At 36.2% G+C, this 13,370-nt stretch overlaps 1 protein-coding gene across 2 annotated transcripts; it reads right to left on the reverse strand.

The window, feature by feature from the left end:
* Positions 1–1,847: 1,847 nt before the first annotated feature.
* MCTS1 (MCTS1 re-initiation and release factor) lies at positions 1,848–10,761 on the reverse strand. Of its 2 annotated transcripts, none has more exons than XM_046673997.1 (6): positions 10,449–10,761; positions 9,146–9,298; positions 8,507–8,604; positions 4,779–4,912; positions 2,818–2,885; positions 1,848–2,057 (listed from the first exon to the last, which is right to left on the reverse strand). In XM_046673997.1, the coding sequence occupies exons 1-6, from the start codon at positions 10,457–10,459 to the stop codon at positions 1,976–1,978; spliced, it is 546 nt and encodes a 181-aa protein (XP_046529953.1). In that variant the 5' UTR covers positions 10,460–10,761; the 3' UTR covers positions 1,848–1,975. The 2 variants fall into 2 exon arrangements, with proteins under 2 accessions (XP_046529953.1, XP_046529952.1); XM_046673996.1 differs by lacking the exon at positions 10,449–10,761 and adding an exon at positions 9,840–9,997.
* Between the last annotated feature and the right edge of the window lie 2,609 nt (positions 10,762–13,370).

Raw genomic sequence — 13,370 nt, forward strand, 5'->3', positions numbered from 1 at the left:
ATGAGACTATCTAAAAGATGATTTATAAATGTATTACTGATGAGACTATTTACACTTTTATCCACCAGGAATAAATAATATGATAAGTTGTAAAATATAACTGTCATAACAAAGGAAAATATTCTACATAGAACTTAAAAAGGATATAGGAAGTAAAATATCAGAGCACCTCTACAGCTTAGCAAAGAGAGATTTTGGCAGACATAAGCATTCTAATTGATGATGAAGCAGGATAAATTCTCTAAACCTTACGCCAACCCAGATGAAACAGTCCCCCAAATTATCAACCTTCCTTTGCTCTTATCCATGTTCACCAATAAACTTCCTGTTTACTAATTGCTTACTCTAAGCAGACTTATCACTATAATTTAATACATTTACATTCTAATGTGGGAATCTCCAAGTCTTATAAGTTTCATTAGTGGGAAATAGTTTCTCATTCTGAGGATCAGACCCTGGATCTATAACCTTCACCTATGTTATTTCTTGGGAGGCCAAGCTGTAACAGCCAGCCAAATGGTCTCTCTCTTTTTACTATCCACCCTCACCTTTCTCACCAACTTCTAACTGTAACACAGGTCACCACAATCTTGTAAATGTCTGTATCCATCTGAAAAATAAAATCACACGTCATATATTTGTAAACAACCAAATGAAGATGGCTGAGACACTAGAATAACAGCAAGGTTATTAGGAAGAAGGGCCTATTATCACTATATAAATTCACCATATAAATTCATAACTGCTCATTTAACTCCCCAAACAGTTTACTGTCCTTACTGAAGTAGGTCATGGCCTTCATATGCCACTTATGATAGGAGATACACATTCTTGGGGGAATACAGTGGGGACCCAAATCTGGAAGTCCTGGGCATCTGTGTAGTAAGATTTTACCTGGCTTCAAGAGAAGGAACTAAATAAATTGAACCTGAATCTGATCAAGCCAATCTGTTTACAGGCTATACATGGGCATAAAAACAAGTTAAATTACTTTACAGTGATACAATCAACAAAATACAGAATGTGGGAAGAAACTCTATAAGACAAAACTAGATTTCTTAAATAATTAATTTAAAGGGGAAAGGGAGGAGGGGGAACTTACAGATTAAAAGAGACTTAAATAAATAATAACCAAATGCAATATATGGACCTTGTTCAGTACCTATTTCTAGCAAACCAACAGTTTAAAAAAATTAAACGAGAGACAATCAGGTCCTTTTGTCACATATTTGAACACAGTCTAGATATTTAATCATATTAGGAAATAGTTAAATTTTTTAGGTGTGATGATGGTATTGTGGTTATGATTTTTATTTTTAAAAAACCACTTATCTTTTAAAGATACATATTAAAGTACTTATGAATGAAATGATATATCTGAGATTTGCTTCAAAATAATCAGGGAGTGGGCTGGGAAGGAGTGAGATATAGATATAAGATTGGCCATGACTTGATGCTGGGTGATGGTATGATACAGAAAAGGTCCATTATACTGTTCTCCCTATACTTTTATAAATGTTTGGAATTTTCCATAATGAAAAGTTCAAAAACAACAACAAACAAACAAAAAACACATACAAAAGAAAAGGGGCCCTGAGTTAATGGAATAAAATTCCCGCTCTAGCTGCCCAGTCTAGCCCAATTAAGCAGTTAGATTCTCTGGGGGGTCAGCCATATACTAGCAACTTCCTTTACCAAGTCCTGCCCTTCCTCTTACATCATTAGTCTAAGAAAGGGCATTAAGTTGTCTGAGTTTGGTTACTTACCAGATACCCCTTAATGTCCAAGTTTGTTACTCAATTTTAACTTGAGTTTAAGAAAAATTAAAATAATTTTTGAAGCTAACAGAATTTTAGCATCTGTTGCATTTATTCAGCATAACCACAGAGGTACTGTCTTCATGCTGTCACACACAGACACAAACACAGATACAGCACAATATCCATATTTAGCCCAAGTGCATTTCTTCTGAGGCTCATTTATATGTCTTCATATGCCACAGCCCATCATTTAAATAATGGATATTTTCAATGCCAATTCCTTTGTTGACTTTCTCACTGTAGAAGGAAAAAAGCACATAAACATACTGTTATGCATTTTTATAGGCTTACTCACGGTAAATATAATTTAAAGTGCATTGCTATTTTGCAATTATTGAGCCACATGTAGGGAATTTATTTATATTACACATTATTGTCTACGTTAAACTACATTACTCTGCTGCAGTTCACATCTTAAAGTGACTCTAGTGATCTGACTAGTGGGTCTATAGAAACAGACTAATGATGTCACCATACCAGGAGAACATCAAAGTGTTACAATTAACCCTGAAACTAAATTAATAGGAACACTTTGGTCATCAAATGAGTTACAAAGTTTTTAAATATGTTGACTATATTTTGGCAATTTATCTTTAATATTTCCTTAATATTCTATACCACCAGCTCAAGATATAAGATAAATACTGTGTGGTGCTGAACTATGTCACTGTTTTAAAAACTAGCAGCAAAACATCTTTCCCTCCACCCAATTTAAATCATACTAAATAAAAAATTCCTAAAATACCACATACATACATATAAAACAGCTGTGTTGGCACACGAGTTCTTTTCAGGGTACTTAAGAAAGAATGCAACCTGGAGACAAAATAGGTGGCAATGACTTCCTAAAGTGTTAGGAAAAATCAGAAGTGAGGCTTCTGTGCTTAAATATTTGTAAGATGTGGTATGAATGAGAGCAAATTTCACCTGTAATTCTGATGCTTCCTGCATAGGTTACCCATATCTCAAAAGCTAAGGGGCCTAACATGAGACTTACATATCTTCTGCAGACATCTTCATGACTCCAACACACAGAGCATGCTGTTTTCCTTCTGCCATGATTGCCTGAAAACACACAGCTAAGAAAACTATTTATCTATCAAAATGCCTGGGAGAGGGGGGTGTCAAACAATAATAATCTTAGTAGTTAAGCCACTTTGAACCCATTTTGTATCCTCACCTAGACCATTAACTCCTTCAGGGCAGAGACCTAGGAGATTCTGTGGGCACGCTGTAAATACTCAGTAAGTGGTAAATGAATTAATCTAATAATCATTCTTGATTTTTAAGTCAAATGTTAATACTATAACCCAGTGCCAACAAAACCAGAATAAGTCATAAAAAAGGAGATAAAATTTCTTACACGTGAATATGAAAAATTATGAATAAATATCAATTGTTCCAGTGTTTTAATCACTGAATGATGGTTTTATGTAAAGTACACATTAAAACAACAATTATATCCCCAAACTATCTTTAAGAACCCAATGTAAGTTTCAACCTTTCTAGAACCAGAATGTTCTTGGTTATCATTTGAAGCATCTAGAATGTTAAACACTGCAGCACGTACTTTAAAAAGTAAAAGTTCAAGGGTACACAGTACCTCTCTGTACTAGTTTTGTAACTTTCTAAAAGTCTATAATTATTTCAAAATAAAAATTATTTAAAAAGTAAAGGCTAGATACTGGGAAAATCTTCCATTTAAGAGAAACTCCAGAACTATAAACTTACCACACTTAAAAAAACCATAAACTTGAAAGGGTAATCTGTCCTCACAGAATACTTTTTTCCATTGGTTTTCAGTTCATTCATTCAAATGTTCCACAAATATTTGAGTACCTATTATGTGACCAGTATCTATGTCAATACAAGCTGTTTCTAAGATATAAACATACAACTTACACTAGCCCTTAGATGTAATTGCCATAACAGAGGGCATCCTTCTTGTGAACACAGGACACATTCTTTTTTTTTTTTTTTTGAGAAAGACTGGCCCTGGGCTAACATCCGTGCCCATCTTCCTCCACTTTATACGTGGGACACCTACCACAGCATGGCGTGCCAAGCAGTGCCATGTCCACACCCGGGATCCGAACCAGCAAACCCCAGACCACTGAGAGGCAGAACGTGCAAACTTAACCACTGTGCCACCGGGCTGGCCTCGGGGACACATTCTTAAACCGATTCCAATGGCCCGCCCACTCTACAATGATTTCCGCATTCCCACCAAGTATGGTTCCTTTTCTGAACCTGACACAAATGGCCACCTTATCTATGACAAAGAAGATGTCCTTTTGTCCAGAGTAGTTGACAATAACCTATTTAATCTACATTATAGCTGAAACAGCACGGTAGAAATGGAAATAATGCAGAATTGTTCAGCAACATTATGAGTTGAATAACTCCTTAAGGACTATCTGGGACTAACATTTCTCTTTGAGAAAACATGTTCTGAGCCCCAAACAACCAACTTAAAATGAATTTTAAAATAAAAGTTGGGGATTGCTAATATTTCCCAATATCCACTTCTAACACCCTACCTAGTGCCTAACTTCTTTTCCCTTTTGAGTGCTTTTCCTCCAGTGTATCTGGGTAAGTCAAATGTCATAGCAGCAAACTGATGTCCAAAGAAGTGATCCAATCATATCATATACATCCTCTCCATTAATAATCAAGAGTTTTATACCGTGTCCTGAGTCTGATAACATTGGGCCTATCTGGGCTGAAATGCAGCTGGGACTCTTTTATTACTTGTTCTCATTTAACTTCTAAAATGGGACATAATCTAGTCTCAAGAAATAATGCTACTTCCCACATCTTCAAATGTAACCAGAAAGGCATGAGACAACAGTAATCTCCAAAAAAGTACATCTGATGTTCTCTTGGATGACAGATCTTTCAGTAACGACAAGAATACAATGAATACATTTTTCAACAGTTATAGCCTGGGAAGGATACAACAATCGTATCTACTGCAGCAGGGTAAAGTTTAGCTCCAGGAGAAGTTAAGCCTGGACACATGATATTTGCTCCACTGAGTACAAATTTGATGGCTCCTTTATCAACCTGTTGGTGTGGCAGGATAAAAGGATCTAGAAGAAAAGAAATACATTACATATATTAATAAGACTAATGACTCACAGGAAAAGGCAAAGGACATGAACAGATATTTCCCCAAATTATAGTACTCTGACAGGTGCAAAATAAAATGGAAACGCCATCCTTCACTAATCAAATTGGTAAATATTTGTAAGCAATTTCCAATGCTAGCAAGAATGTAGGAAAACTGGCATTCCCACATACTGCTAGTAGGCTTACAAATGGGTACAACCTTTCTTTAGGACTATTTGGCAAGATGTATTAATAGCCTTGAAAAGGTTCAAACTCTTTGACTCAGTAATTCTACTTCTAGGAACTTATCCTAGGAAAACATGAGAGATGTACAATATATTTAGGTAGAAAGATATTCACTGCAGCACTAATATTTACATCAGAAATAAACTAGAATCAACCTAAATGTCCAACAGTAAAGTAAGAGATAAATGATTTGAGGTATGTCTATAATATCTATATAAATAGAAGCATGGTTTTGGAGAAAATGCAATCACTTGGAAATGTTCATAATATAGTGTTAAGAGGAAAAAGCAGAATAAAAAACTACCAAAAAGATCAGTGGTTGCTAGGGGGTGGGGGGAGGGGATAAGGGAAGGAAAAATAGGCAGAGCACAGAGGATTTTCAGGGCAGTGAAACCATTCTGTATGGTCCTAAAACAGTGGGTAGATAACATTACGCATTTGGCAAAACCCACAGAACGTATAACACAAAGAATGAACCCTAATGTAAACTATGCTCCTTGGTTAATAATAATGTATTGATATTGGTTCACCGATTCTAACAAATGTATCACACCAATGCAAAATTTTAATAATAAAGGAAGGGGGGAGAAGTATATAAGAACTCTGTACTTTCTGCCCAATTTTTCTGTAAACCTAAAACTGCTCTAAAAAATAAAGCCTATAAGTTAAAAAAAACTAACAGAGAGCCCAATTTAAAAAAGGAAAAAAATATACATTTACACAGATACACACACACAACACAGGAAATAACTGGATGGAAGTACACTGATATACTAACAATGGTTATCTCTAGGTCATGGGAATACAGGTGACTTTGTTTCTGTATTTTCCAAATCTCTAGAATGAACACATTCCCTTTGTAATCTTAAAAAATTTACTTTCCTGTGTGTATGTGTGTCTACAAATGATTCATAACCTAACAATTAAAGGATCCCTGAAGGAATTAAAACAATGACTGGGGGAAAAACTTTTTAGGGTTCTCAGGGCTCTCTAGAAATAATAACAACAATAATGGGTAAAATTCATTCATTTTAATATCTTACCACTAGCCCTCCCACTAGTCAGAGAACAAGTAAGTCTTTTTCCTACCAAGACTACAAATTAATTTAAACATGGCTCCAAATTAATATAAACATCTTACTGATAAAAAGGAACCTGAATGAATGAATGCATTTACTACTCACAAGCCATAATTTGTTTTCTAGATCTCCATCCTCATTAGTATCTTCCCTTTATAATGTTGATGATGATCCTGATCATGATGATGAAAATAAATAGTAGTAGTGGACATTTATTGAACAATTACTACAGCATGATAATGGCTATCATATATTGAGCACTTACTATGTCCTAGGCATTGTGTTAGCTGCATTACATGCACTATCTCATTTAATCTTCACAATCCTGGGAGATGTAATATACAATTGTGTCCATTTTTAAAGATAAGAAAACAAGGCTTAAACAGGTTAAGTGACTTGACAAAAGTGACATGCACTGAGAATCGAACCCAGATCTGCCTAACTCCAAGCACATACTTTTAACCACCATATTATCCTGCTTCTTGCACAAGAATAACTTTAAGATGTTCTAAAAGTTTGTTTCCCAGCAAAATATTATTAAATAGGAACATCTTTTTCTTCTAATTTATTATGAAAATGTTTAACATATAGAAAAACTGGAAGAACAGTTCAACGAACACCTGTGCACCATCCACTTAGACTCAACAACTGTTCATTAACACTTTGCTATATTTGCTTTACCTCTTTCTATTTATACACACACATTCTTTCCCTCTACAATTTGAAATTTCAGAAATGACGCTTCACCATAAATAAGCACACATCACCTAAGAATAAAGTCATTCTCCTACATAACCACAATACTAGTATAATACCTAAAAATTTAACAACAGTTCTATAATATCATATTATAGCTAAACCATATTCAAATTTTCCCCAACAGTCCCAAGAAAGTCTTTTATATCTATTTTGCAGAGAGGAGGAGTGCTTGAATTTTGTGTTTTTCAAACCAGAATCCAATCTAGATTCATGCAATACATTTGATTCTTTTGTCTCTGTTCTCTTTTAGTTGAGTAGGAATTAATGTCATCAAAATGTCTTAATGTTACCAAAGTATTTTTATTTTAAACATTTTCCCATTGCATCAGGACACTTTCTCTCCATTGTGGTTTTTTTAACCTGATGAAATCAATACTTAATCAAATAATTGTAAATATTCTTTTATAAACATTAAAGTGCTTCACCTCTTTTAAGACGTGCCTAATAGCTTTACTGCTCCAGACCTCTGCTCCACCAGGTAATTCATAATTTATCTCCTCTTACCAAAAACCAAACTCATTAGTTAAGTCATCAATACCACCTATAGAGCCCGCCAGTCACTCCCTTTCTGCCTCTTGGCTAGAATACCAGATACATACTAGTTTGAAAAGCAGAAATTTTACTTCACAGTTAAAAACTGCTTGTGCAGGGGCCGGCCTCGTGGCCGAGTGGTTAAGTTCGCGCGCTCCACTGCAGGCGGCCCAATGTTTCATTGGTTCGAATCCTGGGCGCAGACATGGCACTGCTCATCAAACCGCGCTGAGGCGGCATCCCACATGCCACAACTAGAAGGACCCACAACAAAGAATATACAACTATGTACTGGGGGGCTTTGGAGAGAAAAAGGAAAAAAATAAAATCTTTAAAAAAAAACTAAAAACTGCTTGTGCACTGGGACTGTATCTTCCCTTGGATTTTCTTTTGTAATGTACTCAATCTAACAACATGCAAAGGTGGATACTTAATAAACATTATTTTGTTTCATAACACCTGACCTTGGCACTCAACTAACAATAACTGGGACTCCCACAATTAGCCAATGCTTTCCCTTATACAGAATTATCTCTATGAGGCAAATCTAGATACAAATTTAAAAGAAAATGCTCACAGCATTTATCATAGTTTGGGAATATATATTTGTGTAATTATCCAATTGTTGTCTATTCCCCCAACTAGACTGTTGACTTCAAGGGACAGAGACCACGTCTGTCTTTGCTTCCCATCACATTCTGAGTACTTAGCTCAATGCCTGGCACATAGTAAGTTCAATAAATATTTGTTGAAAGGATGAATGAATGCTCTTTCTTGGGCTTTCTGGAATGCATGATGAAAGAATTTGCATTTTTCAGATTTACCACAAGATGGGGAGTCATCTAAGTTTTATATTCCATATTACCTAGTACTAATAAATAAGTTAACTACCAGAAGTCACTTTCAACACCTTTTTTGTCTCTTCATATCCCCAAATACATAATTTCTAACAAGACTTACATTTGTGAAGTAACCTTAGGGTTGGATAAAAAGGGCCTTCTCTTTGTCTAAAAAATAGTAACTCTCCGTTTACTGTAAGGATTTCTATATGTTCATGGCTGTAAGACAAATGTCACAAAATACCAAGTTAGATATTTTCTTTCAAAAATGAATATGCCAAACATCATTTAAATAATGTATAATATGAAACATGCATATACAGAGATACAGCAAACTTTTAATTTCAATAAAGATATGGGTAAAAAAACATTGTTTAAATTGTTTTACCTACCATATCAATGCAGTAGGAAAAAAGAGAAAAATATGACCTACTACTATTTTACTTCACATTTTGTTATTTTAATTTCACTGTTAGATAATTCAATAAAACAAATCTTTAAAGTATAAATGGAAATAAATTAAATCCAATTCTAAATAAAAACATCTAACTCTTTAATAAAACAGTACACAAAGCCACATTTTTCGCAAACACAGAAAAACATTTGAAAATACAAATATTGATGTTTTATTCTATTCATCTACTCCCACAATTAATCTATCAATAGTTAATGTGAAAATAACTCCATTTTTTATGAGTGCAATCTAATTATACAACATTCAGCTACTCTGAGCTTTACATAGAGAAAAATAAAGACTTACCATCGCACTATTTTGACAGGATCTTTCTTAGGCATGATTTGATTAAGCCATGGTTCAATAACTGGAAATTGCTCTACCAATTGGTTCTTAATACCCTTTATAACTGAGGTTTTCAACTGGATGCAGTTGGACACATTTTCTTTTTCATCGAATCTGCCAAATGATTTTTGCAAGAAAAAAAGGCATTTCTAAGAAGACATATCAGAACAGCTAAAGGTATTGTTTTAGTCATCTATTCCCAAGCAAGTATTTAGATGCCTAAAATAATTATGAAATGAATTGTTTTTAAAAATACCATTTCCCTTTTATTCTGTCCAGCACAAAACCAACGTCTTAATACACCATTAAAATAAGCTGTCATGTATACACAATTAGTGGGGGTAGGGGGAGAATATGAGGCATATTTCACATTATAATCTGTAATCAGCTACACAAATGCCTTTCCTGGAAAATCTTACTTCTACCCAGGAAGAAACAAAGATTCCCATCTAACAAAACCTGTGTGAAAAAAAACAAAAGAAAACAGAAAACCCCCCAAGTGTTGAAATACAAAAGATCAACCCAAATGTAATACAGAAAATCGGCACCTGTTAGGCTATGTAATCTGCCGAGATTTTTTAAAAAGTGTTGATGATGATGATGATTTCTAAGATCCCTATTTATTTTTGCTCAAAATGTCATGCAAAAAACCCACCTTCCTTTGCCCATTTTCCCCCTTTGCTTTTTGTGTCTACCAAATCTGGAAGGCAAACCGACTAGGTAGGTTCCCAAAGACTTTTTGTCTTCCTTACACTGAATAGCCTATAAGGCAATCACGCTATTTTTAAGCCAAGGTTAATCTGGCAGCTAGGCAAAAGGCATGACAGGCCGCTTGCTTCCTTCCTGTCACCCAGACTCCTTCACTCCCATGACCCAGGAAGTCAAGCCTTCCCTTATCCAGTTCATAACTAATAAACATACGGCACTGAGTGCAGGGCTCTCCTCTCAGCTAAAGAGGATATGCCCCTAAATCACAGCGCAAGGATGTAATTGGTAGAACCCTAGGAATGGAAATAGGACTGGAAGAGGGGGAAAAAGAGAGGCAAGGAGAAAGAAAACAAGTGTGGGAGGTCCGAACCCCTATTGAGGATTAGGGATGGGAAGCTTAAAGAAGTGTTGCAAGTGAGAGCATAGTATTATAGAAGATCTTAGGGAATAAGGATGGCAGGGGTAGGGGAGAGAGAAATAGGATCTTTGCTCTCGCCCTCTTCCCCACCCCCACCGCCTTTGTGAGCAGCCGACGGAGGCCACAGCATGTCCTTACTTCTTGAACATGATCCAAGGTGAAGGGGGCGACGATAGGGAAGGGCCCGGAATGGGGAAAAAATTGAATTAGCAAGGGTCAGGCAGATCCCCTTACACGAGGAAGGCCGGCACTGACAGTCGGAGCTGTTGTCGTTTTCCGGAAAGGGAGACAGGCAGCCGCACTTTACGCTTCTCAATGAAATTTGACTACTTCCGCTCCTCTGAACACGTCGGCGCTTTTGCCGCCCCTTTTTGGGCTACCGATTCCTCTCCAGAGCGGATAGCTCAAAGGGCGGGACTTGAAAAGGAAGAACAGATAGAGCAATCGTCGTAGTTGCAGGAAGAGAAGAATGGACGGGGCGGGGAAATCAAGCCAGGCAGCATTTATGGCAGTTGCGTCAGTTACGGGTTCCTCAAAGGGTCAAGATTATTCCGTGTTTCGCTGCTACCTACTCTTAGCCTAAATAATTTTTTAGTGGAAATGGTTTTTGTGCCCTGAGGCAACCGAATGGATTGGTGCTTAAGGACCAGCATGAACTCAGGCAAGCCTTATGCCATCATGTTAATGTACTCGTGGGCTTGCCAAATTTAGCAAATAAAAATGCAGGACACACAGATCTCAGTTTTAGATAAACAATGAATACTTTTTTTAGTATAACTATACCTCGTGCAATATTTGGGACATACTTATACTAAAATAATTCCTTGTTAACTGAATTTAATTGGGCGTCCTGTATTTTAATCTAGCAACTATATTCACGGGCCACAGTGAGGTGACCCCGTAGAATTATTCACTAGGTTGCCGTCCCCTGCCTCACACCCATACCTATCAAGTTGAGCTATAAATGAAGAGAGGTAATCTCCTTGAATGATAGAATGGCCTCTAGGCGAGCAATACTAGACTAACTTGATTGAAGAGATAACAGCTAAAGAATCACGGTTTACTGATGTAATTTTAAAAAGGAGAAAGAATCAAGGGTTTTGATCGGCAAAGAAAGCATAGAAAAATACACAAACCTAAACAGGCGCTACTCAAGCGGTGGGGTGGATGTGCCCTGACCTGGAAAACTAATACACCAGCCTCTCCAGGGGAAAATACTCTATACTGGGGAAGATGGGAGCTTGGAGCAATCATAACAAATGCTACTATGTGTTTGAACTGTACAACTAACTCACCTTGCCTTGATTCTACAGTAGCAATAATCTTCTGATTATAATTTAGCTTCCCATGACCATCTGCCTGGAAAGTATTTACTGTTTTCAAATCAAATCTGCATGAACAATAGTTTGTCTTTGTAAATTAATAAATTGACATCCTGGTTTATACATCAGTCTCTTGTGAAGGTCCCTAGCGTGAATCCGCATCCTCAGCATCAATCAACTCTGTGGCATTTAGAATATTGAGTTTATGAACATGCAAAACTGAAGCCCAGACCCCAAGCTATGATTAGTGCTACACCGTTGGGCTTCTTGCCAAACAGCTTTCCTCTCCTGGCAACTCTCACATCGCTCTGGGAGCCTACCATGTAACAATAAATACATTATATCAGCAATAAACAGTTATTATTAAGTAGTTTGAGATGAGTGAAAATATGTAATTTTTATTTGGTCTATATGTGATAACACCATAGTAATACCTAAATGTTCCACTAGTAAATAAAATTTAACTTGATGGACTCAAAAATTAACACCTACATGGATTTCCTAATTTCTTGAACTTTTTGTTTGAGAAAGCTTCTAATTTTAGACTTATTAAAAAGTATTATGCTGAATATTTGCAATACTAGAATTAATAGCTAACTTTTAATTCTATAAAAATTATACATACTCTAAATTATAACAAATCCCACATGCATGGGAATAGATATATAGCTACATGTACATACATATTTCAATCCACTTTCATACACTCTGATAATCACAGAAACTGAATCTGGCTTATGACAGACGCCAAGTTAGGTCATTAGTATTAAAGAGGTGTTTAGTTCTGCAAGTGTGCATGAATACCTTCATTCATAACTCACCTACACAGATGCATAAGCAGGGCCCGCTTTTCACCACAAGGTGTTTCTAGTTTTGTGTTGTAAGTGTATCATGATAAAGTAGATTCTGTTTTTCCAAGATTATAATTGAGGGTTTGCTCCTGACAAAGGACTCATTTTCAAATAAATCATTGTTACAATATGTCACAAAAGAAGAAATACCTCAAAGTAAACCTCTTCAAAAATTAAAATAATTAACTTCATTTATTCATGTGATATATAGTTATAAAGGAACTTTATGTTTTAGACATGCATGCTCTCTGTACCATAATTTGTGCATAAATGTTCTGTGCAATTTATTTTACAAGGGTCCTCAATGTACATGCAGCACAGGACACAGAAAATTAAAGTCTATCATGTATTTTACTAAAATAAGTAACCTAGCTATAATAAGCATTAAACATTTAATGATTGTATTTGCCTTCTTAGAATTTTGAAAAGATTTTATAGGGTCTTCTTGACATGAGGCTCTAAAACGCTGCCCATGGAAGTTTGCAGTAAGGCCTCCTTTTCTTCTTCATAAGCTTCTGTGAGCAATAAGCTTGGTACCAAAACCCTCCAGAGTGTCCAGCAAAGAAAGTTTTCTTTAGGAGGTAGGCCACAGCTTTGAACGCTGGAGAAGCTGCTTTCACTGCAAGAAAGAATTGGACCCCTGCCAGACTCCTGCTGGGCCTCACATCTCTCAGAAAGCCTGTGAAGTCTTCCATTAAGGTCGATTTTCCCACAAACTGCCTCTCAGTCTTACACCTTAGAGCTCCCTGCAGCCTGGCTTTATATTCTCCACAAAGACAAGACATACCTAAGATTCACACCACTACTCCCACCACCAATCACTCACAGAGCACAGGTGAGAAAACTCACTGGCCTCACCACTGCCTGGATCATTCCATACTGAGCAA

Source organism: Equus quagga, chromosome 10 (assembly GCF_021613505.1).
Source record: "Equus quagga isolate Etosha38 chromosome 10, UCLA_HA_Equagga_1.0, whole genome shotgun sequence".
Classification (NCBI taxonomy): Eukaryota; Metazoa; Chordata; class Mammalia; order Perissodactyla; family Equidae; genus Equus; species Equus quagga.